This window comes from Mytilus galloprovincialis, chromosome 13 (assembly GCF_965363235.1).
Source record: "Mytilus galloprovincialis chromosome 13, xbMytGall1.hap1.1, whole genome shotgun sequence".
Classification (NCBI taxonomy): domain Eukaryota; kingdom Metazoa; phylum Mollusca; class Bivalvia; order Mytilida; family Mytilidae; genus Mytilus; species Mytilus galloprovincialis.
The window spans coordinates 44,033,740-44,060,969 of record NC_134850.1 but is presented as its reverse complement, the minus strand read 5'-3'; the positions used below and the strand labels follow the sequence as shown (position 1 = coordinate 44,060,969).

The 27,230-nt window shown below is 33.3% G+C and overlaps 1 protein-coding gene across 6 annotated transcripts in view; it reads left to right on the top strand.

The window, feature by feature from the left end:
* LOC143056655 (polyamine-transporting ATPase 13A3-like) overlaps positions 1-27,230 on the top strand; it is a 69,407-nt gene that overhangs the window by 12,538 nt on the left and 29,639 nt on the right. For 2 of the 6 annotated variants that reach the window (XM_076229808.1, XM_076229809.1), the window contains exons 2-6: positions 17,391-17,479; positions 19,038-19,205; positions 19,889-20,032; positions 20,571-20,612; positions 21,107-21,192. In XM_076229808.1, the coding sequence (XP_076085923.1) occupies positions 17,391-17,479; positions 19,038-19,205; positions 19,889-20,032; positions 20,571-20,612; positions 21,107-21,192 (529 nt within the window). Of the gene's footprint in view, positions 1-12,387; positions 12,508-16,230; positions 16,296-17,390; positions 17,480-19,037; positions 19,206-19,888; positions 20,033-20,570; positions 20,613-21,106; positions 21,193-27,230 lie in introns of those variants that run through there. The other 4 variants (XM_076229812.1, XM_076229810.1, XM_076229811.1 and 1 more) reach the window with 4 other exon arrangements.

Sequence of the window (27,230 nt, the reverse complement as noted above, 5' to 3'; positions counted from 1 at the left end):
CAATTGCATCGTGTATTTCATGTAATAGTGTTCGCTGAACTGTCAAGTATCAGAGCCATGCTTTTGTATTTCAGAATTTAATTTAAGAATAAAAATCATAATTCTGTTTTAATCTATATATACATGGGGAATCACGAATCATGTTTAAGATTATTTTCTAATTAAAACCCTATAATTTCATGAAATTGACATCATAATTATTATTAATATACTTATTCTCTTTCGTCGACGTAACTCGATATGTGTGGTTTTCGCCACTAGAAAGATGTGCACTTATTTTTTTTAAATTTAGTTCATTGATTTGGTCAAATTTCCTAATCATGCTAATGCAATGTTGTTACTCGTCTACACAAAAATCTTTTATTTCTATTCATTTTTCACAAACTTTTGAAAGTCTTGTTAGATTTTTCTTTTATGATCTCTCAGGTAAATATCAAAGAGAATCCAGAGTTTTCCATTTCCAAGGACGAATCAGGATTAAATATAATCTTTATGATATATTCACTTGTACTTTACTCGTAGGCTTTCTTCATGTAATTTATAGTTTAAAGGAATTATTTGATGAGTTTAACTGTTGATCAACTTTAAAAATATTAGGGTTTCACTAACAGTAGTTCCGTAAAAAAAATTCTTTCTATAGTTAAAATGTTCTTCAATTCATATTTGTAATGGTACTCGTCACCAATGTTGTTTGTGTCACAGAGACGGCAGATTATGTTTTCTCTCTTTAAATCCTGCCACCTTCCAGATTCAATCGGCAAGTGGCGACTGACTACCACATCTATATTCATTTTGCATATTATATAAATGAATTTAGTAAGGTAAATATGTCATTATGAAAAGTAGTTTTCAAATTATTAATTCTTTTTGAAAATACAACAACATTAAGTTTTATGCAATTATGTAATAACAGATAAGCATTCTTGTTGAAACTGGTCTTTGGGTTTCCGTTTGATAAATATTGACACCCATTTATCTCTAACTGTGCATTATAATGACTCTATAATATTGAACATACTCATACCGCAGATCACACCGTAATTATCAAAAACATTTTTTCATATATGATATCCACTTAGTTTCTATTCTGTTATTAGCATAATCAGAGACATATAATACATTATGTCTCTGGCATAATCAGAGACATATAATGTCTCTGGCATAATCAGAGACATATAATGTCTCTGGCATAATCAAGGATTTCGAAATATTTGTAATTTGCAATTTTTTTTAATTTGTATATTTTCCTCACTAGGTACGTGAAATAATATTTGAAATTTATTGAAAAATTGCATTACGGGCATATTCTATACTTCTATACTTCTAAGTTTGAATTAAGAGTCTAAACTTTTTCAAATATTGAATACGCAACAAAATCTCTGTAAAGGCATTTGATTGGGTATTAGTTTAAAGGTAGGCGTGGTTTTCGGTAACTTTCCTCCAATCATGCAACTGGCCTATTCGACAAATCTGTGTGCGCTGATGCGCGTAAACTGGCTATTGTAACGGCACGTGTTTTACATCGGAATCTGTCGTGCGTGACCAATGTTTATTGTATAATTTCTTGTCATGTGGTCAAATTATGTGACATATACGTTTTAAAGGTTGAAACTTAAATATGCTTTTTGAAAGACTATAACGTGTTCTGGAAAAAAATTAAGTGTCCGAGAATTTGAATTACCTAATAAGGCAGTGGCGGATCCAGCCATTTGAAAAAAGGGGTGTGGGGGGGGGGGGGGGGGGGGGGTCCCAACCCAGGACAAAGTGGGGTTCCAACTATATGTCCCCACTCAAATGCATTGATCTTTCAAAAAAAGGGGTTCCAACCCCCAGAACCCTCCCCCTGGACCCGCCACTGTAAGGACATCTCGATCACCTTCGACAAAATATTATTGCATGAATGGTAAATCGCTGATTTATAATCGTAGAAGTGATTTGTGACTGTTATACGTACAGACATCTATACGCATTCTGGTTTACGTTTACAATGAACACACTATACATGTTTCTTTGACTGAATATCAATCATTTTTGGGCAGACTTGCTTTTTCTTTGTATTCGTAAATATTATCGTACGTTTCATTATATTTAAATGCTTCAAAAAAGCTTCAAAATACTATAAGCTTGTATTGTTACTTTTTTAGGGTCGATTTCTGTTTGTATATTAAACATACAACAAAAGTTTATATTGGTATATGGTAAGTTATTGCTTCATTTTACATGTTTACCATTGGTGACATCAAATAAAATGTTTCGCGGGTTGTACTATAAAGCCATACGAAATTTAAATATCATATTTATATGCAAACTGAAGGATCTGAAATTTAAATTATACATGTATGTTTAAACCGTATACTAGTAATGAATACGGAACGCGGGTATCGCACAAAGTCATCCAGACTAGCCGAATTATAAATACTAGCATCCGTACTTCGATGATCACTTGATCCAAAATTAAGCCTGTCAGATGGAGAAGAAAACGCTTTTGGTTAAGGACTACAGTTGAAAAAGTAACATTTAATACCAATCCATGCAAAATAGTAAGATGTATGTTCCTGAGTGTATAATGCACAAAGAAAGGGTTGTTATCTACTGTTGAACTAAGTAAGGTAGTATAGTTACCATACGCCTTCATGTTACAGATACGATCGACGTGCACTACAGCAGAATTACGGTTTCAGTTTCACACATATTAATTGGGCTAATTTGAAATCTCCTGCATGATTTTTTTATATTCGTATTTTCGACGAAGCAAAGCAAGTTCGATCTATAGGTCATATACATGTATGCATTTAACAATATTCAATCGTTGTACCAAATTGTAGAACATGTAGAAAAATCCGTCCGTTCCGACCAAATCTTAACTGAAGTACCATTGTGCACATATATACAGACGCTGGATTTAAATCAGATCTGTTCTGGCAGTTTTTGTCTTTTTTTTGTGCAAAATAAATACTTTAAATGTGACTATCTTTAGTTCCGAATCTTTCTATCTTTCCATACCAACGATCGACAAGTGCGTTCATTTTTGTGAATCAATATTTAAATGTTTTGAAATATCCATTATTATTGACAAGAAGTACACAGTTACATTTTTCAAATTTTACCGATGGAAAAATATATCTCAATAAATTGCTTATTCCTCAAATCTTTGGTTGGAATTAAATATCATTCTTTGCACGAAAAATATATTTCATAAACAATTGGTAGTATATAAAATTGTCTACACGTATGAGTTTAGTAATTAAATATAGTATATCAATGTACACATGATGTATATTATAAACGATATTTTTTTTAAAATAAAGTCCCAAATTACCGTCCGCGCGTACACTGCTCAGCAGGCGGTAAGGTAAACCTGCATTACGTGTAATAATATATATTATAAGAGTTTGAAGCCCGACAGGAAATCGCTTGAATACCTGGAAGTGTCACCTCACGGTGCCTCTGGCAATAATTTCTTAAACCATCTTTAAATCTTTCACATAAACTAATCGGTTTAAATAAAATAGACACTTAAGTGTTTAAAAAGTGGTCGAAATCTTTCGTCAGATGAACCTGAAATTTGAGTCCAAATCGGTCCTCACCGGACCTACATGTACTCCTTTTGAAAAATTGAATTTATATGCGTTTTCCATTCAGTTTCTGTCATTCATCGTATGTGGGTACTGATTTATCTAATTATCAAAATTAAAGTTTTTGTAATCATTTTCGTAACACACTCCGTGCGTGCAGTACGATACGAAAAATGTCTACATCACGGTGGGTAAGGTTGCCCTGCAAGAAATCTTTCTGTACTGGTGATTTGGTCCTGACTGGTTCTGGTGAATATGTAAAAAAAAAAAGACGATAATGATGATTTTTTACGTTTTCTCGCATAAGAAATGGAAGGAACAGTAGAGATTTTTTTTAAGTTTGTTTCTTATGGGTTTATGGGCCACCAATTTAAAAATGTGACCTTGTAACTGTTTCAGTAAAAGTAACACAAAAGTGCTCACTTTTTGAAAATGTTGAACACAAAAAATAAAATAAAAATGCCCCTGGAGACCGCTTTCTTTACCCAAAACCACACGACAAAAATGTTTGGTGAAAAACCTGCACAATCTATATTAAAATTGTGCATTTTCTCAATTTAGAAATGTCCTGATTCTGTACTGGTTGGTCCTGTCATTGTGCTGGTGTGTCCTGATGGTAAACGGAAAAAAGTCACGAGGAAAATTCAACTGCAGTTTTTGTATGCATAGAAAAAAATCTTGATATACCTGAATATATTCAATAATCTTAAGTGGTCATAATAAAAAGAAGATGTGGTATGATTGCCAATGAGACAACTATCCACAAAAGACCAAAATGACACAAACATTAACAACTATATATCACCGTACGGCCTTCATCAATGAGCAAAGCCCATACCGCATAGTCAGCTATAAAATGCCCCCATAAGACAATGTAAATCAATTCAAACGAGAAAACTAACGGCCTTATTTAAGTAAAAAAATGAACAAAAAACAAATATGTAGCACATAAACAAATGACAACCACTGAATTACAGGCTCCTGACTTGGGACAGGCACATACATAAATAATGTGGCGGGGTTAAACATGTTAGCGGGATTCCAACCCTCCCCTAACCTGGGACAGTGGTATAACAGTACAACATAAGAACGAACTATAAAAATCAGTTGAAAAAGGCTTAACTAATCAGATGGAAAAAAAAATACAAGTGGAAATTCATTTGCCGTTTTAACAAACAGGGAAAGCTTATTGTTTCTTTTTATTTATTAATGAGACCAAGTTGTATTTCATTGTCATGCCTTTCCTAACAAAGGAGGAAGTGAAAGGTCTACACATAGTGAAATGTGCCACAAGAAACCACTATTTAATATATCACCAGTCCCCACCAATAACGGTTGTAAATACTAAATTAATATTAATGACAATGAGTTGTTTGTTTAACACTAAATTGAAGGATTTTCATCTTCAAAATTCAAAATAGCATGTGGTCAAGCCATATACTGAATTTTTAACTTTGACTGAACTTAAAGAGAATTGTTGCTGTTAGATACAACTCGCATCTCCTTCTTAAGCGATAAAATACAAAAATAATTACAACAAAACATGTATCTGAAATACACCAGCATGTACGGTACCGGTTTCATATAAATGCTTAATGATTTATAATTTCCAAAGCTAAAGAGCATAAACTGAATTAGAATATGTTCTTTTGTCTGGAATCGGGTGTATTTAAGCTCGGTATTTCGGGATTGACCCTTTCGGGATCCGGGAATTCTTTTTTGAATTTCGGAAAGTAGGGATTTAAATTTATTTTAATTCGGGACCTCGGGATGTCGTGTTTTTAAGTCCGGGATTTCGGGATAAGGACCCCTCAATTAAGGGATGAAAATAAGTTTGACATTTGTGTTACCATTTAAAAAAACTATCAATTTATTAATTTAAGTTGCAGTATAAAACAATATTAGGTCAATGTCATAAAAATATAAACTTTGTTTGTACTCGGCGCAAAACTGGGAAAGGGCTCGGCAGAGCCAGTTTATCAGCCTCATACAAAAAGCTTATATTTTTCTGACATTGACCTAATATTCATTCCTTCATATCTTTAATTCCTCATACATGAGATTCAATGAACATACAATTAATGAATATAAGCAAACGTTACAACATAATTACACACAAATTATTAGTATTAGATCAAAGTATAAGGTAAATGACACAAAAGATGATATATGTATATACACAATCTATAAAAGCAGTGACACATCATGTATTGACACATCTAATAACACTGTCTAAGAGATCGACTATATTTTGCTACACACTGGATAACACGGGGGCGGATCCAGCCATTTTAAAAAGGGGGGGGGGGGTCCCAACCCAGAGTAAAAAAAAGGGGGGGGGTCCAACTATATGCTCGCATTCAAATGCATTGATCAAGAAGTTTTATATAGGAATAGTACTGTGTCCAGCTGTGTCCACTTTTATCCCCTTATTTCAAAAAGTTTTATATAGAAATACGTTGTGTCCACTTGTGTCCGCCTGTGTCCCCTCATTTCTAGAAGTTTTATATTGAAATAGCACTGTGTCCAGCCGTGTCGACCTGTAGCCAGCAGATTTTATAAGTTTTATATAGAAATAACGTTGTGTCCACTTGTGTCCGCCTGTAACCCCTCATTTCTAGAAGTTTTATATTGAAAAAGTACTGTGTCCAGCTGTGTCCACCTGCAGCCAGCAAATTTTATAAGTTTTATATAGAAATTGGGTTGTGTCCACTTGTGTCCGCCTGTGTCCCCTCATTTCTAGAAGTTTTATATAGGAATAGTCCTGTGTCCACCTGTAGCCAGCTAATTTTATAAGTTTTATATAGGAATAGTACTGTGTCCAGCTGTGTCCACCTGTAGCCAGCAGATTTTATAAGTCTTATATAGAAATTGCGTTGTGTCCACTTGTGTCCGCCTGTATCCCCTCATTTCTAGAAGTTTATATTGAAAAAGTACTGTGTCCAGCTGTGTCCACCTGTAGCCAGCAAATTTTATAAGTTTCATATAGAAATTGCATTGTGTCCACTTGTGTCCGCCTGTGTCCCCTCATTTCTAGAAGTTTTATATAGAAATTGCGTTGTGTCCACTTGTGTCCGCCTGTGTCCCCTCATTTCTAGAAGTTTTATATAGAAATTGCGTTGTGTCCACTTGTGTCCGCCTGTGTCCCCTCATTTCTAGAAGTTTTATATTGAAATATCACTGTGTCCAGTTGTGTCCACCTGTAGCCAGCAGATTTTATAAGTTTTATATAGAAATAACGTTGTGTCCACTTGTGTCCGCCTGTAACCCCCCATATCAAGAAGTTTTATATAGGAATAGTACTGTGTCCAGCTGTGTCCACCTGTAGCCAGCATATTTTATAAGTTTTATATAGAAATTGCGTTGTGTCCACTTGTGTCCGCCTGTATCCCCTCATTTCTAGAAGTTTTATTTTGAAAAAGTACTGTGTCCAGCTGTGTCCACCTGTAGCCAGCAAATTTTATAAGTTTTATATAGAAATTGCGTTGTGTCCACTTGTGTCCGCCTGTGTCCCCTCATTTCTAGAAGTTTTATATAGAAATTGCGTTGTGTCCACTTGTGTCCGCCTGTGTCCCCTCATTTCTAGAAGTTTTATATTGAAATAGCACTGTGTCCAGTTGTGTCCACCTGTAGCCAGCAGATTTTATAAGTTTTATATAGAAATAACGTTGTGTCCACTTGTGTCCGCTTGTAACCTCCCATATCAAGAAGTTTTATATAGGAACAGTACTGTGTCCAGCTGTGTCCACCTGTAGCCAGCATATTTTATAAGTTTTATATAGAAATTGCGTTGTGTCCACTTGTGTCCGCCTGTATCCCCTCATTTCTAGAAGTTTTATATTGAAAAAGTACTGTGTCCAGCTATGTCCACCTGTAGCCAGCAAATTTTATATGTTTTATATAGAAATTGCGTTGTGTCCACTTGTGTCCGCCTGTGTCCCCTCATTTCTAGAAGTTTTATATTGAAATATCAACTGTGTCCAGTTGTGTGCACCTGTAGACAGCAGATTTTATAAGTTTTATATAGAAATTACGTTGTGTCCACTTGTGTCCGCCTGTAACCCCCCATATCAAGAAGTTTTATATAGGAATAGTACTGTGTCCAGCTGTGTCCACCTGTAGCCAGTATATTTTATAAGTTTTATATAGAAATTGCGTTGTGTCCACTTGTGTCCGCCTGTATCCCCTCATTTCTAGAAGTTTTATATTGAAAAAGTACTGTGTCCAGCTGTGTCCACCTGTAGCCAGCAAATTTTATAAGTTTTATATAGAAATTGCGTTGTGTCCACTTGTGTCCGCCTGTGTCCCCTCATTTCTAGAAGTTTTATATAGAAATTGCGTTGTGTCCACTTGTGTCCGCCTGTGTTCCCTCATTTCTAGAAGTTTTATATTGAAATAGCACTGTGTCCAGTTGTGTCCACCTGTAGCCAGCAGATTTTATAAGTTTTATATAGAAATAACGTTGTGTCCACTTGTGTCCGCCTGTAACCCCCCATATCAAGAAGTTTTATATAGGAATAGTACTGTGTCCAGCTGTGTCCACCTGTAGCCAGCATATTTTATAAGTTTTATATAGAAATTGCGTTGTGTCCACTTGTGTCCGCCTGTATCCCCTCATTTCTAGAAGTTTTATTTTGAAAAAGTACTGTGTCCAGCTGTGTCCACCTGTAGCCAGCAAATTTTATAAGTTTTATATAGAAATTGCGTTGTGTCCACTTGTGTCCGCCTGTGTCCCCTCATTTCTAGAAGTTTTATATAGAAATTGCGTTGTGTCCACTTGTGTCCGCCTGTGTCCCCTCATTTCTAGAAGTTTTATATTGAAATAGCACTGTGTCCAGTTGTGTCCACCTGTAGCCAGCAGATTTTATAAGTTTTATATAGAAATAACGTTGTGTCCACTTGTGTCCGCTTGTAACCTCCCATATCAAGAAGTTTTATATAGGAACAGTACTGTGTCCAGCTGTGTCCACCTGTAGCCAGCATATTTTATAAGTTTTATATAGAAATTGCGTTGTGTCCACTTGTGTCCGCCTGTATCCCCTCATTTCTAGAAGTTTTATATTGAAAAAGTACTGTGTCCAGCTATGTCCACCTGTAGCCAGCAAATTTTATATGTTTTATATAGAAATTGCGTTGTGTCCACTTGTGTCCGCCTGTGTCCCCTCATTTCTAGAAGTTTTATATTGAAATATCAACTGTGTCCAGTTGTGTGCACCTGTAGACAGCAGATTTTATAAGTTTTATATAGAAATTACGTTGTGTCCACTTGTGTCCGCCTGTAACCCCCCATATCAAGAAGTTTTATATAGGAATAGTACTGTGTCCAGCTGTGTCCACCTGTAGCCAGTATATTTTATAAGTTTTATATAGAAATTGCGTTGTGTCCACTTGTGTCCGCCTGTATCCCCTCATTTCTAGAAGTTTTATATTGAAAAAGTACTGTGTCCAGCTGTGTCCACCTGTAGCCAGCAAATTTTATAAGTTTTATATAGAAATTGCGTTGTGTCCACTTGTGTCCGCCTGTGTCCCCTCATTTCTAGAAGTTTTATATAGAAATTGCGTTGTGTCCACTTGTGTCCGCCTGTGTTCCCTCATTTCTAGAAGTTTTATATTGAAATAGCACTGTGTCCAGTTGTGTCCACCTGTAGCCAGCAGATTTTATAAGTTTTATATAGAAATAACGTTGTGTCCACTTGTGTCCGCCTGTAACCCCCCATATCAAGAAGTTTTATATAGGAATAGTACTGTGTCCAGCTGTGTCCACCTGTAGCCAGCATATTTTATAAGTTTTATATAGAAATTGCGTTGTGTCCACTTGTGTCCGCCTGTATCCCCTCTTTTCTAGAAGTTTTATATTGAAAAAGTACTGTGTCCAGCTGTGTCCACCTGTAGCCAGCAAATTTTATAAGTTTTATATAGAAATTGCGTTGTGTCCACTTGTGTCCGCCTGTGTCCCCTCATTTCTAGAAGTTTTATATTGAAATAGCACTGTGTCCACCTGTAGCCAGCAGATTTTATAAGTTTTATATAGAAATAGTACTGTGTCCAGCTGTGTCCGCTTGTATCCCCTTATTTCATAAAGTTTTATAGAGAAATACGTTGTGTCCACTTGTGTCCGACTGTATACCCTCATTTCTAGAAGTTTAATATTGAAATAACACGGTGTCCAGCTGTGTCCACCTGTAGCCAGCAGATTTTTAAAGTTTTATATAGAAATTGCGTTGTGTCCGCCTGTAGTCAGTAGTTTTTTTATGTTTTATATAGAAGTAACCGTGTGTCCAGCTGTGTCCGCCTAAATCACAAGTTTTATATAACACTTGGGCTTCTGTAGTAACCTTGTGTCCAGCTGTGTCCGTCTAAATCACACGTTTTATATAACACTGGGCTTCTGTAACCACTATAATAGACATTGATTGTTTATCTGTTTATATAGTTACATACATACGTGTCCATGTATCCCCGGACACAAAATGCATGCTAACTATATTTTGCACCGAAAATAGTACATATCTAAAATAAACGGTGACACAATTTTTCGGGGAGGGGAGGGGCAGCTAAAGATGGGGGGCTACTCCAAACATGCTGCAGTGATACCAGCCTATATATAAAACCAAATTTTCCCCACAAAAGTGGGTTCGGGTAACCTGCCCCCATAAATCCGCAATTGGTGACCGAGTGGTCTAGGTAGTTCATATACACCAACCCTGTCAACACTGAGGTTGTGATGATTATACATCCCGCTCCTATAGCTGGCAAAGAGCGTTTGATATAAATTTCATCGACTATAGGATTGCCAATGTTCCGATCGAGGTTCAGATGTTTACTCAGTATACTGTATCTTCATCTGTCAATTAAAACTGGTCCTTATAATATAACCAAGTATGCTGTAAGTGGCGTTACATACCAACATCCGACCAACCAATTTCAAAATACAAAATACTTTTATGATATGCAGTCTCTTACAAAAACAGTATAGAATACTTCAAGCTAGACTTTTTGCGTTAATCAGTTCAAGGAAAAGTGGCCTGAAATAAACCGTGAACCCGTGAACACGGAATTTTTCAGAATTATAGCTTTCAACTTATTAAATTCAAACTTTAATTGCGGAAAACATGCAGCTTGGAATCATCTTCAAGTATAGATCTTAGCTTGTCAAAATAAGGAAAACAGATCTAGAATGATACGTGTTGTCATCTGTATAGTGATACCAGAGACATATAATACATATTATATTACATGTTATGCTAAAACAAAAATTAGAAGAACAATTTTTTTTTGAAAGTTCTGTTTTCTAAATGATTAATATGAATTTAAGAGACAATGAAATGAATCACTATAATGGTAAAAATTGTAGTTAATTATACGAGGTAGGCAATCAAAAGCTTTGGATATGTCTACTAAAACTCCAATCCCGGTCTATAACTCTAGAAAGTGATCTGACATCTAAATTCAACATTCATGGTAGAAAATTTAACAGCAGTGAGTTTCTGATACCTTTTTTTTATATATATAACTTGGAAAATGTTGGTAGAACACTTAATAATCTATCATAAGTTTAAGGAATTGATCGTTATTCTGGAGACTTAATTTTACCTATACTTTAATCAATCTGGAAATACGCCTGAGTGGTGCAAAAACTACTATTTTTCACAATTTGACTGACACGAATTTTGAGCTAGACGGTTATTGGATTTTTATATTACTGACGGTTTTTTATCACTAGCCCTCGGTGGTAGTATTTTGAAATTCGACATCTATATGAGGCGAGTCATTATGAAACAAAATGTTAGATGCAGGTATGGGAATAATGACCCTCCGGGTGATAGGACGTGCCGCTGGAATAGGTCAGAAATATATGTTTTTCTCAATTGACACTTTAGTATCCCACTTTTATACCGCTTTACAGACCATTACACACCACATGAAACCAAAACAGTGTTGGAAAAGGTAACATTTTACCTATGCAATATATGAAAAGGTATACATTTTTTAAATCTAAATTATATGAGAAGCGCCGGGCATGATAACAGAACCCCAGCGGCACCCCTATCAAACTAAGCATTGGCGTAGCATCCCCCTCCGCCCCAAGTATTGACCATAAACTCATTTCCAATGTTATCAGCTAAAATGTTCTTTAAATTGTTTTGTATGAGTCACAATTTTACTGCTTGATGTTTACCCCTGAAAGACTATTTCTTGTTGCGGTCGAGATACAATTTTTCGAGAAAAAAAAGTTTAAAAGCAAGTTTGCCAAAAGCTCAATAGACAATAGACACAAATTATTAGCACAAACACATTTACATTAAATGGTTATGACATACACTATTGGGACAGTAAACTGATAGTAGTTACATTGAAGTTATAATTATACATGTTATATGAGTGATAGAAACCGAGTGATAGTGATAACACTGAGGAAAAAAAACTATGAATATGTTTGTATCGACAGTGAACACATGTCCGTGAACAAAATACCAAAATATAGGATACATATTAAAAGAAAAATAAATTATACAGATGTTCTTAATAAAAAACAATCCGCATTAATATACTTGATCAGTTTACACAACGTGCAAAGCATCTTTCTAAAAATATTATAATATTTTGCATAGATCTCATTTTGAATTAATGACAATTCAGTTTCTCAGTAAAGTTTTCCCACGAAGATTTTCCGGCTTAAAAAGATAAGAGTTATTTATGATGCTTTTATAAATCATGTTTACTTTATGTTTCAACATGGATGAAAAGTTTGGAAGAGTACGTCGTTGTGCTTTGCAACATATTTGGGTTTTGCTCTTTTCTGCACATTGACAACTTCCGGAAATACAATAACATGCGTAACTTGATCATAAACATGTGAAGAAACGTCGTATTTGGTCAAATTCAAGGTGCTTACAAATATATGGAATGTAAGGTTATCGAAAAAAATTAAGTAAGAGTTAGTTATGGTCCCTCGAAATCAATTATAGAAATTAATTTTCATATTAACCTATCTAAACTCCATAGGCGCGGAAATTAAGAAATTGTATTTGACAAAATTATATGGTTGTATCATGGTATAATATAGTATTGTGTATACAGCTGTATGTATCGGTATGAATAAGTCGTAGTATCCAATACTCGGTGAATTACTATGAGTAAAGACGCCGTCGATAATTGACAATTTGTGAGCGAAGATCCAAAGCTCTACAGGGCTACGTAACGGTAACAATTTTAAAAGACGTTTCGGCCGGGTGTGGGTACGGCCTTGATCGTTTCGGTCATGTATGATGTAATCAAAGTTGTAACATCGAACACTCGACATAACAGATGTTCAAGTCTTTAACGGTAGAAAAATAAAAAATAAAAAAAAAATAGGAAAATTTCCTGAATTTTAAAAAAAACTAATGAACTCATAATTGTTAACTTTTTTTTAGACTTTTTTAAATCACTGCATTTGCGCAGAAATTTACTTCCTTTTACGGTCTTGTTTGGATGAGAGTTTGAATAAAATATATATTTATCAGTTTAGTAAAATATAGGATTGGCACTCAATACCAATTCATTTTCAATAATTGTTTGATATATGAAAAAAACGTTACCTGATGAAAGCATTTCTTTGTTTACATTGAATATGACGTCATATCTTAAATAACGTCACAGCTAGTAAATCCCTAACAACAGAACCAGTCAGGGGACTTACTGAAATAAGTGATTTTTAAATCACTTATTTGAGTAGCAAATTCAAGGTTTTGTCACAAATTGGGATTTTGTAGTTTTTTCAAAATTTTAAACACATAGGTTTAAAAAGCATCTTTTAATTAGTAAAATTAAAAAAATATGAACTTTTTGCTTCTTTTAAGTAGCAAGGTTTATGCCTTTGATGCTATCAAATACCTGAAAATTCTATTTTAGTTGAAAAAATGCTATAATAATGGCTTTACATAATGAACTGATACTTTCTTAAAAGATTTTTCACAGCAGTGGGAGTATTTTTCCTGTGAAGTTCAAGGTTTCATCTTTCAGATTATGTAATAAAATTCTACTGTTCGCGATAAAAATTTCACTGTTCGGGGTGTTGAAATTAGTGGGGGTTATTAAAAGAATGATACTTAAAGAAGTGATTTTTGGGAAGGAAATTGAGGTCTGATACTTAAACAAGTGATTTTTATGTCATTATCCTAGATTCAGTACAAGGTCATCACCTGAAATGACCTGGTCATCCTAGACAACACAGATGTTGGTTCTGATAAGTTTAGAAACATAATTAGTCCCTGGATCATTAGTATTCTATATTTAAAGCTTCACTAATATTAAATCACTTCTTCTAGTGATTAATTTGTACTACTTAAATAGGTGATTATTAAAGAAAATAAAGAAAGACAACTCTAACTTCCAACCTTATTGGAAATAATGTTACTTGAATCAGTGATTTAGAAAATCACTTGTTTAAGTAAGTCCCCTGACTGAGAACCAAAATTGGAAATGTTACGGTATTTCCGTTTCTTTTATTAACATGTTCGAATTTAAAAAAATAATTCATACAGACTTCGTCCCCATTCACAGGTAATACCTGCCTCTTATTAACCTATGCTGTGGCACTGACATAAATATTTGCTTTATACAGTTACTGGTTAGGCACAAGTCAGGTAAAGTGGGGTATTCTCTGTTTTCAGGGTACACTCCAGTTTTCTGATGTTAAAAAAAAACGTTTACAGAGTGAAGGACATCCTTTTTTCTATTTCAATTTATGACAAGAAATTTACAAAAGCTGAAAAGCTGACGTTTTAATTGCATCAGTTGTATTTGTAAATACTGAAAAGTATTGCATGAACAACAACATATGAATAAGTGAAGCCTTTTTTTTTCTCGAGAATTCAAAAACGTACAAATCTTCTGTTTAGGAATGAATTAACCATGCTCCAAGAATAACTGATGATAATTGAATTTTAAATGTCACTTCTATTTAAAATTTCTTTTCATTGAATTTAAATGACCAAGTGATTAACTTTTCTTTTTTTTGTCCTCTCATTATTGATGATCAAGGTATGAATAATACAGAATTGGTGAACAAAGGAATTGTTTAATTGTGAGTTAAGCATCAAAAAGTTAATTCACAAAAATACTGAACTCAGAAAAAATTCAAATAAGATGAGATATTTTACTGGTTTAAAATCCAAAATTACAGGATTATTACCAAAGACAATAAATGATAAACATTGGTTATAGTATACATAATCATCCAAACATATATCTGTCAACGTTTTTAAACATTGTAAAAATGGATTTGTATATCCCAGCTCCATTATTAAAAGAAAATATTGTTCTAATAATATATGTATCTAATCTCAAAGTGGTACCACAAAGTTATTATTCAATAAAGCATTTTTAGAATTATACATGAATTTATAACCAGTTTGTTTTAGAAGAAAGAACATTAAAATGTGGAATTCTACTAATTCTTATATTTCAGCATTTATTAAAGATATTTAACACTACATGCACTAGCTTCAGAAATAATTTACTTGATAAATAATTAATACAGTAAAACCTGTATAAACCAGCCGGCTACGGGACTAAGAAAAAGGGCCGGTTTGGACGGTGAGCCGGTTTATTCAGGTTTCCGTTTTGACCGGAAGTTTATGACTTATGACGTCCGATATTTTGCATGTAAAAGTTCTCTCTGATTGTAAATTATATCTGATAAATTAAAATACTTCACTTCGTTTTTCATTGTTTGCATTTCCATCAAAATGCTCTCGTTTTTTGGATTGTCAGACGAGAGTTTCGATTTACTACCATGATCATTAATTTGATATGTTGTAATGGCCGATTAAAAAGCCAGAATATTATCAAACGTAATTTCATCACTATCGAAACGTTGTCGTACAGGGTACAATACCCAGTGATTGTTGTCATCCGGGTGTTTTTCGTTATCAAGGTCATTTGTTTAGTGGTTCACAACAGGGAATCCGGGACTTCCAAATCATGATGTAAATTTCTTACTCCACGATTTAAATTTGTTTATCCAAGATACAATGTAATTTCACTCCGTGATATATTCGTTGTGTCTTTTGGTTTAATTGACACGTTTATAATGTTTTAATAAATAATACAGCTAACTACTGTACGATTGTAAGTTCACAGTTTAACACCTGACTAATTGATTACCTGAAAAGCCATATTGTATAAACAAATATATTTTGATTGCATATCGATCATTGAAATTAATTAGACAAGGTTTTGACAGGTAATAATTAATGTAATTAAGAGTATTGGAACTTCATAATTAGACCGGAATTCGGAATACACAGGGTCCAGTTTACAAAGGGTATTTTAACAAAGACTTTGAAGGGGAAAAATTGGGACTTTCATTTTCGGCCGGAATGGACAGGAAACCGGTTTATTCAGGGTTCAGTTTAATCAGGTTTGACTGTATAAATCTTAGATAAGTGTAAAGCAAATTATTATGTAATCCTGAGGGATAAATGGCCATAAAGCGTTAAGGATTAGACAAGTGTTATATACAAAATGGATTTCTCACTTTTTAAGATTATTTAACAAATTGTGGTAAGTACATGTGTAATTAAAGATTATAAAAAAATTAAAAGCATTTTGATTGGTGAATAAAACAAGTCCAACCAGCACGGGTTTAAAATACGAAACCCTAAGGAACTAAACATTACTCTTATGGTTGGATTCGAAATAAACATAGATAGACATCTTTGTTTTATTCACCAGGTTTGTAAACTTATAATTTTGTTTGATGAAAAATATGATATAACCTTTATATCTTTAAGCATGTTAAGTGTAACAATTTTATAACAGAAAACTTTCTTTACTAAATTTATGTTAAAAATTACCATTAATTTCATGATAAACCATTTCAATTAATTAATAAAGTAATTTGGTAATTGTTAATTTAAGTTCATTTTAAGAATCGAAATCTTTGATAGATTATTCTTAGATTAGACTGAAAATAAACATATTTATATAAGGCAAAATTACAATTTTGTAGCAGCCAAAAATATTGAACCTGTTTTTTTTTTAATTAAGGAGTTTTTTATCAACACTATTGCTGAGCCATATTTAGATAAACATGTATGTGTCACCGATTATTTGCAGGACCATCGGTAAAATGTGTCAATTTTGTTTCAAGTCTGTAGACAGACGTCAGTCCTGCTAAAGTAATTAGCAAAGAGTTGAATTCCATGTTTTCCCCCCAATATTTCTTTAAGAACTTTTGTCAATCTAAATTGATTCTTGATAATACCAAATCATGCCAGATGTTGTAAATTGGACATATTGATCATGTTGATTAAAGACCTACTGAGATAACAATTTGTTTTTCTGTCATAATATGTCCTCAAACTTCGATTCATCAATTGGATTTGTTTGAAACACTTAGGTTATATCATGGTCAATTATTCTAGAGGAAGAGTCAATGATAGGGTGTAAAATAACTAATAAGGCACATGCAACTTCTTTTAATGTAAACTCTACTTACATTTTGTACAATACAAATTATATGACCCTTTATATTTGAATTTTTTAAGTTAGTTTGAATAAAGTTGTTGAATTTATAAACATGTTTGCCATCTTTTTCTTTGTTAGCAGAAAGTTTGACTTGTGTCCCTTCTTTATATTAAACATGCAAAGATACTGACACTTGCAGATGTGTAAAGAAGGACATATTTCCTTCTTGTTTCTGTATACATCTGTTACATATTTTGTGTTTTCCAGAAGAAATTATCCAAGCAGATTGGCATGCCTCATTGTACTTCATATTTGTCCTTTACAAAAATCATTTTATATATGAATTTTCTGTGTTTTCAGCAATGGTTAAGAGATCAGCATGGGTGACTGGTCCCCCTCCTATGAATCCTTCAAAGAGATATGTCAACCCTGGAACAGAAGAACAGATGGTAAGTGATGTAGCTGGTGCTTTCCTTATGGTCAACATTTTCTGTTGTTGTTAAGAATTCAATGATTAGAAATTTAAATAGGACAATAAAGAATAAATACCTGGTCAATAGAAACCATTTTTATCCATTAGCATCAATAATTTGCATACATGGGTACAAATGTAATTCAGACCACAATCATGGCAAGGTAGGGAGATACCACCTTTGCAGTTGTCATGCAAAAAACAAAAATAACAAAAGATGTACAAATGTAAAGATGCTTGGATAATATTCTTAAAAAGTATTAAGACAATCCTTCAATTTTCCTGAAGTCTCCCTTTTGGGACTTGACTTCTCCCAGAAGTCTCCCTGTTGCGTCTTCACTTCTCCCTATAATTTTGAAGTGTGGTGAACCCTGATCACCATGAGCATGTGACATGAATATTGAAATGCATTATTTATCTGACAATATTTATAAGTGAAATAATGTAAAACAGTGTAAAGTTAACATTTGGTATTTTTTTCCTGAAATATTATTTTGTGGAAGTTCATCACAGAATGACAGAGGTATCTAGTCAAACGCTGTTATTTTTGGTAAATGTAAAACAGCATTTGTGCAATAACGTTTTGTTCCAAAAAAGTAGTTATGTATCAAATAAGAATAAGTCTTTATAAAATTTGTAATATGAATAAAATGGTTGTACAAAAAAATGTATTTACATGATATTATGATCGTAATGAGATAAACACACTTTTACTAGTTACATTCCTGTGGTTTGAGCTCTTCCTGTTTACTATCTATAGTTGTTTGCATAGTTTCCGAAATGACAATACATGTATATGCTATACCCTTATATTACAAACAAAAATAGAGCAGTTGTACGAAATAGGTACAAACACTTTGACCTTGAGAATGACTGATAATAATTTCTGTTATGTGTATCTGTCACAGAAAAGTTCAGATCATTCATCATGTTAATGTTTATCATGTTTGTATTGATATTGTATATTGTATAGATTTTTTAAAAATTAAATGTTATTGTTTTTGTTTTTAGAACTTTTGTAATACTTTGACTGACTGAATTACTGCTATATTTATACTTTCTCTGAAAAATAAGTAGAACCTGTATTAAGAATACAGTGTAACTTGATGATGGGTAAACAATAAGAAAAATGCACTTTACATCTACTATGTTGATTTTCACATTCTGTCAGTTTTCTCACTGGTCTTGGAAAAAAAGAATATGACTTGTTTCCTATTGTACAAAAATTTATTTGTCATTTCCATGGTTACTATTGCTGCCTGTATTGTCATTACTGTATATGAAAGGAATAAATGTTTCTATGATAAAAAAAAATCCACCTTATGGTCTCACCTCAACATAGTAAAACAAATAGACTTACGGGTGCTGTTTCTGTTAAATAGTAAAGTGGGGATAACGATGACTTAATTGATTTTGGTCATCCTTTAAAATTGAATTATCTCCCTTACCATAACACATTTAAAAAAATGAAAGTTATATTATCAGATGCAATATGCAAATTATTTCAGCATTTTTGTTTTTGAATATATTTTCAGTCAATAGAGGGGTACAAAAAGAATAGATGGAAACTAGCGATTGCATACTTATTATACATATTGACTGGTGGATTGCTACGACTGGTTTTCTACTGGTTACCACATTGGTTACTTAAATTTACCCATGACAAGTGCTTCCTACACCAGGCAGACTCTGTATTATTACAGGTAGATATAACATTTATATGTAGGTATGTTGGGAAATGTATAGAACAATTGCTTTCTGGTAAACCTAATTTTAAAGAGCAGAAACATTTATTTATAGATCAGATTGAAAAAAAAAATTGATTTGCATATTCCACATTTTTTGTTGAAAGTTGAAACTTAAAAAATATCTAACTGTACAAAATGAACAAAATTTATGCACTATAGAAATTAACCCAGAGTCAGAGATTGTTTTTTTTCTAAATTTCGTGTTTGACTTGATTTACCTTCTAGATGCCAAATTGCAATTATTTAGAGTGAACAAAAAAAGTTTAAACAAAGGATTTACACCTACATTTACAACCTATTAAACAAATTGCTATATTTTTTTATAACATCATTTAACTAAATTTTGTTTATATCAAATGCTTGAAAACAGATTGCCGTTGACAGAATATCATAGCCTAGCTAGTTGTCATTATTAAATGTAGCAGTATATGTAATTACCTATCATAAAATCATGAAAGGATGGATAAAACATTATAACATTGTATGTTGTATGTGCTTTAGCTATTAATAGTATATCTCACTAAATGCTCGTTGAGAATTAATTTGCATTTATTAGTTCAAAACAAAATCTGTTGCATCAGACTTGTTACTGAAACATATGTTATAATTTTGTGACAACAATGTTTTATTTTTTGTAGGATCAATATTTACAGTGGTTTGTTTCTAGAGTTGTCATCACGACAAAAGATGGCACCCGTGTTAAGATCGTCAAGACATCAGCATCCCTTATCTTTAGACCTAAACAAAGAGACAGAGAATTGGAAAACATGTCGAGATACAAGGTAGCTGTTCTTATAGATAATCTTCATCTTTCTGGTGTTTATCGGAAATAACATACTAAAAGGCACACCATTAAATAAATATTTACATATTATCTCATGGTAGCACCTAGGTACAGAAAATATATTGAATGTGCAGTGTTCTCCAAAGTACATGTATTTCAAATAGCAAAATGAGAAGAAAAAGCACTGTTTCACTAAGATCATATCACAATATTTATAGAATCTCTTCAGATGATACATGTAGTACCAGGGTAAAACATACAGCATCATGGTACCATGGTGCTATTAAGCCTAGGGTCAAACAATGATGTGAAAAACTTTCTATGTATTTCAACAGTTAGAGGTTGCCATGTACTTAGGGTGCTAATGTATTGTTTGAGGCCATGTTATAATCTCTTTGTATATAGTTTTTGATTATTCATGTTGTGAAGTTTCTGTTTCATTGACATGTTTGTCTACTGCTGAATTTATTCACGTCAAGTTTTCATTTATTTCAAAAAAATGGTTGTGACATATTTATGTGTTTTTTCATTAACAGGAAACAACAGAAACTTATGAGAACTCCTGTAATTACAGCTCTGTGAGTATAGATAGACAGTCAACATTTATTGGTGTAACTAACAAAAACAATAAAATTAAACATTTGTTGTCAATTTATTGACAATCCACAATTCATTGAAAATAGTTTGATATTAAACAGAACTCAATCAAACTTGAAAATATTCTTCGACATCACATGAAGTTGGGCACTTGCCAATTAAGTTCTGATTTTTGTGGTTTTTAGGGTTAAACATTCAAAAACATGAATTCACTGTTTTATTATATATTTTGAGACACATGTGTTTTCCCTGGAGGACTCACATTTTTAAGTCACATTAGACACTGAGTTTCTGGAAATACAAATGAACTGTTTTGAGGATATCTACACATTATTGTTTTAGCAAATCTACATAAAATGTAAAAATTAGGATATGTTTTCATTTTACAGTCTTGATACTTAAACTATGTGTTTGAATAATGATATTCTAGTTGTAAGTGTATTGAGATTGAAGTTCTTTCATTTTATAATTTCAGAATGATGATAGTTTAGTGAAATATTTTATGGTTAAGAAAGTCAAATATGTCTGGAATACTGAGAAATCAGATTTCTTAAAGCTAAAGTAAGTATATTCTTGGAATTTCACGCACTGGTATAGTTTTTATACCCTCACACTACATGTGGGGTGTAGAGGCCACATTGCAATGTGGCTACTAAATTACATTATTTTCAGACTGGAGATTTAAAACTAAAGGAGTAGGTTCAGTAAGACCCCTTTTTGGCCCCAAAATATAGCAGTTTTACAAAATGGTTAAAATGTAAACCTTCAGTTATTTATTGGACAGTAGAATGCTTCTGCTACATAAATATGGGCTGTTTTTGACAATACAATGCACATATATCCGGTACTAGCACCATTAAGTCATGCTAAATTACTGAAATCCTCATAATTCTAGCATTTTAGTTAAATTTTAGACGGTTTTCGTGTAAAACAAAAGTGGCCGCATTCGTGTTCATCCTTAATATTGAAATGTAAGTTGTATTTTATGATAATACATAACATATATAAAGGTTGAGGATGAACACGGATGCGGCCACTTTCATTTTTACCAAAAACCATCTGAAAAGTGACATTTTTCGGCATATTAGGTAGATTTTTCATATTTGAGCTTGAATCGGATCATTTTAATGACCAAATCTGTTAAAATCTTTCACATAAACTAATTAATTATACCCCACGCAACGAAGTTGTGGAGGGTATAATGTTTTTGACCTGTCCGTCCGTCCATCCGTCAGTCCGTCCGTCAGTCCTGTTTCTTGTCATCGCAACTCCTCTCAAACCACACAACAGAATTTCACGAAACCTTTTCAGATAATAAGGACATACTATGTAGTTGTGCATATCGACGGGAAATTGCGATTCAATTTTTTTTCTAGGAGTTACGCCCCTTTGAACTTATTTGCTTAAATGTACTACTGCAACAGTTTGTCATCGCAACTCCTCTCAAACCACACTACAGAATTTCATGAAACCTTTTCAGATAATAAGGACATACTATGTAGATGTGCATATCGACAGGAAATTGCGATTCAATTTTATTTCTAGGAGTTACGCCCCTTTGAACTTATTTGCTTCATTGTACTACTGCAACAGTTTGTCATCGCAACTCCTCTGAAACTACATAACAGAATTTCATGAAACCTTTTCAGATAATAAGGACATACTATGTAGATGTGCATATCGACAGGAAATCACGATTCAATTTTTTTTCTAGGAGTTACGCCTCTTTGAACTTATTTGCTTTAAGGTACTACTTCAACAGTTTGTCATCTCAACTTTTCTGAAACCACAGAACAGAATTTCATGAAACTTTGTTGATAATAAGGACATATTACGTAGATGTGCATATCAACAGGAAATTACGATTCAATTTTTTTTCTAGGAGTTATGCCCCTTTGAACTTATTTGCTTCAATGTACTTCTGCAACAGTTTGTCATCTCAACTCCTCTGAAAAGACACAACAGAATTTCATGAAATTTTGTAGATAATTAGGACATACTATGTAGATGTGTATATTGACAGGAAATTATTATTCAGTATTTTTCTGCCCCACCTAGGGGCATTATGTTTTCTGGTCTGTGCGTCCGTCCGTCCGTTCGTTCGTCCGTCCGTTCGTTCGTCCGTCCGTCCGTCCGTTCGTTCGTCCGTCCGTCTGTCCCGCTTCAGGTTAAAGTTTTTGGTCAAGGTAGTTTTTGATGAAGTTTAAGTCCAATCGACTTCAAACTTAGTACACATGTCCCCTATGATATGATCTTTCTAATTTTAATTCCAAATTAGAGTTTTTACCCCAATTTCACGGTCCACTGAACATGGAAAATGATAGTGCGAGTGGGGCATTCGTGTACTGAGGACACATTCTTGTTTCTTATACAATTTTTAGCTCACCTGGCCCGAAGGGCCAAGTGAGCTATTCCCATCACTTTGCGTCCGGCGTCCGTCGTCGTCGTCCGTCGTCCGTCGTCCGTCGTCGTTAACTTTTACAAAAATCTTCTCCTCTGAAACTACTGGGCCAAATCAAACCAAACTTGGCCACAATCATCATTGGGGTATCTAGTTTAAAAAATGTGTGGCGTGACCCGGTCAACCAACCAAGATGGCCGCCACGGCTAAAAATAGAACATAGGGGTAAAATGCAGTTTTTGGCTTATAACTCAAAAACCAAAGCATTTAGAGCAAATCTGACAAGGGGTAAAAATGTTTATCAGGTCAAGATCTATCTGCCCTGAAATTTTCAGATGAATCGGTCAATCGGTTGTTGGGTTGCTGCCCCTGAATTGGTAATTTTGAGGAAATTTTGCTGTTTTTGGTTATTATCTTGAATATTATTATAGATAGAGGTAAACTGTAAACAGCAATAATGTTCAGCAAAGTAAGATCTACAAATAAGTCAACATGACCAAAATGGTCAGTTGACCTGTTTAGGAGTTATTGCCCTTTATAGTCAATTTTTAACCATTTTTCGTTAATTAAAGTAATCTTTTACAAAAATCTTCTCCTCTGAAACTACTGGGCCAAATTAAATCAAACTTGGCCACAATCATCTTTGGGGTATCTAGTTTAAAAAATGTGTGGCATGACCTGGTCAACCAACCAAGATGGCCGCCACGGCTAAAATTAGAACAAAGGGGTAAAATGCAGTTTTTGGCTTATAACTCAAAAACCAAAGCATTTTGAGGAAATCTGACAAGATAAAAATGTTTATCAGGTCAAGATCTATCTGCCCTGAAATTTTCAGATGAATCGGTCAATCGGTTGTTGGGTTGCTGCCCCTGAATTGGTAATTTTGAGGAAATTTTGCTGTTTTTGGTTATTATCTTGAATATTATTATAGATAGAGATAAACTGTAAACAGCAATAATGTTCAGCAAAGTAAGATCTACAAATAAGTCAACATGACCAAAATGGTCAGTTGACCCGTTTAGGAGTTATTGCCCTTTATAGTCAATTTTTAACCATTTTTCGTAAATTAAAGTAATCTTTTACAAAAATCTTCTCCTCTGAAACTACTGGGCCAAATTAATCCAAACTTGGCCACAATCATCTTTGGGGTATCTAGTTTAAAAAATGTGTGGCATGACCTGGTCAACCAACCAAGATGGCCGCCACCGCTAAAAATAGAACATAGGGGTAAAATGCAGTTTTTGGCTTATAACTCAAAAACCAAAGCATTTTGAGGAAATCTGACATGGAATAAAAATGTTTATCAGGTTAAGATCTATCTGCCCTGAAATATTCAGATGAATCGGTCAATCGGTTGTTGGGTTGCTGCCCCTGAGTTGGTAATTTTGAGGAAATTTTGCTGTTTTTGGTTATTATCTTGAATATTATTATAGATAGAGATAAATTGTAAACAGCAATAATGTTCAGCAAAGTAAGATCTACAAATAAGTCAACATGACCAAAATGGTCAGTTGACCCCTTAAGGAGTTATTGCCCTTTATAGTCAATTTTTAACAATTTTCATTAATTTGGTAAATTTATGTAAATTTTTACCAAATATAGTTCTCTGTTACTAATGGGCAAAGTTCATTATAGATATAATTGTAAGAAGCAAAATCGTTCAGTAAAGAAAGAACTTCAAACACATCACCATCACCAAAATACAATTTTGTCATGAATCCATTTGTGTCCTTTGTTTAATATGCACATAGACCAAGGTGAGCGACACAGGCTCTTTAGAGCCTCTAGTTTTTTCTTATACTTATTTAATTTCTCCAATGACAATGTGGGGACGTGGGGTATGTGAGTGTGCTCACTAAGATTCTTTAATTCAAATAAAATAGACACTTAAGTGTTTAAAAAGTGGTCAAAATCTTTCGTCAGATGAACCTGAAATTTTTTGTAATAATTGAACCAGACCTGGATCTTAGAAAAAATACTATTGGTATTTCAGAAAAATTGATGTAAATAATTGTGGAAAAACATTCATTTACATTGATAAAGGAGATATAAAGGTTGTCCAAAAGTTTTATTTCCTTTGGTATTCCTTGGATTAACAAATTTTCAAGGTTTCCTAATGAAGGGAGATAAATATCTTTTTTCTGTCTGATTTTAGACAAAATGGTTCAATGATATCAAAACATCTGTCTTAAGGGGGCTCACGGCCATAAATCTTTTTTTTTTAATATAGAATTTTGCTATATTTTTCTATAAATGGAACTTTATCATATTTAATAGAAAAATGAAATAAAAAAATGGGGTCACCGTACATTTAAGCTTACAATATTGCTTCAAAAAAAGCATATTTTTTTTTTAAAGGTACTTATTTTCTGTTGAACTAATAGGAGAAATAGAGATAATATCGAAATAAAAAAAGACCTAAATTACAGAAATCAATTAAATTTTACATTTTAGTTTAGGTACAGCTTATTTGAAAAAAAATGATAAAAATATAGGTCACAATGAGAAAAAAAGATATTTCAATTTTAATGCCAAAAATGTCATTTTTGCACTTAAGGGAGATAATTTGGAGCTTTTTCAATGATATATAAAATTGAGAATGGAAATGGGGAATGTGCCAAAGAGACAACAACCCAACCATAGAGCAGACAACAGCAGAAGGTCACCAACAGGTCTTCAATGCAACGAGAAATTCTCGCACCCGGAGGCGTCCTTCAGCTGGCCCCTAAACAAATATATACTGGTTCAGTGATAATGAACACCATACTTAACTCCAAATTGTACACAAGAAACTAAAAGTTAAAATAATACAAGACTAACAAAAGCCAGAGGCTCCTGACTTGGGACAGGCGCAAAAATGCGGCAGGGTTAAACATGTTTGTGAGATCTCAACCCTCCCCTATACCTTTAGCCAATGCAGAAAAGTAAACGCATAACAATACGCACATTAAAATTCAGTTCAAGAGAAGTCCGAGTCTGATGTCAGAAGATGTAACCAAAGAAAATAAACAACATGACAATTATACATAAATAACATCAGACTACTAGCAGTTACTGACATGCCAGCTCCGGACCTCAATTAAACTGATTGAAAAATTATGTCTTCATCATATGAATATCAAGCACAAATCTCCCCGTGAGGGGTTTAGTATCATACCATCATAACATATATGAGAAGAACATAACCCGTGTCATGCCAACAACTGGTTTATTAATAATTAATGTGTTTAGTTCCCATGCAAAGACCCTATAAGTGAATCAATATTAACGCCAAAATATGCAATCTTTAATGACCTGACAACAGTATCGTAACTATATCCCTTCTTAATAAGTCTATTGACCGAAAGGTTTTGTTAGCTTCTGAGGTGAATACTGACATTTTTGTGCTTTATAAAGAATATTTCCATAAAATATTGGATGTGAAATACCTGAACGTATAAGAAGTCTGCATGTTGAGCTATATTTACGAATGATGTCCTTATACCGATGATAAAATTTAGTAAATGTTTTGACTAGTTTGTGATATCGAAAACCCTGGTGTAATAATTTTTCAGTAATACATAAATTTCTCTCGTTAAAATCTAAAACATTGTTACATACACGAGCGAATCGTACAAGTTGAGATATATAAACACCGTAAGATGGTGACAAGGGAACGTCACCATCTATAAACATTTCAAAAGTCATCTGGGGCCAAAACAAATTGATGTTTTTGGTTGATTTTTGTACCATTTCATAAAATAACACCTAATAGTGTAATAAATAAAATTCTTAATGAAAAAAATAATGTCTAAATTTTTGCTGAAATTTTTGTACTGGCGAGCCACCTTAAACACATCTGTCAAATTGCATTCCTTGATAACTTTTATACATAGTATAACTACATTGATTCAAATTATAGAAATGATTTGTGCAAGATTTAGACACAGATAGAATGTAAGGCTTTTCTATTCTGTTTCCAGTCGAGTACAAATAAAATTTATGTTCTGAGACAATGTTTGAATGATCTTTAAACTAACTTTTAAATTGTTTCAAATGATATATCTTTGATGGAAATTAATAGATTTGAATTAAAATCATGATGCATGCATTTTTCATGAGGTCATAGATAAAACTGTACAGCAACACATTATATTAACAAAATGAACAAGCCTTTAATCTGATAGTGAAAGTATAAAGCTAAGGTTTATAAAGTCAA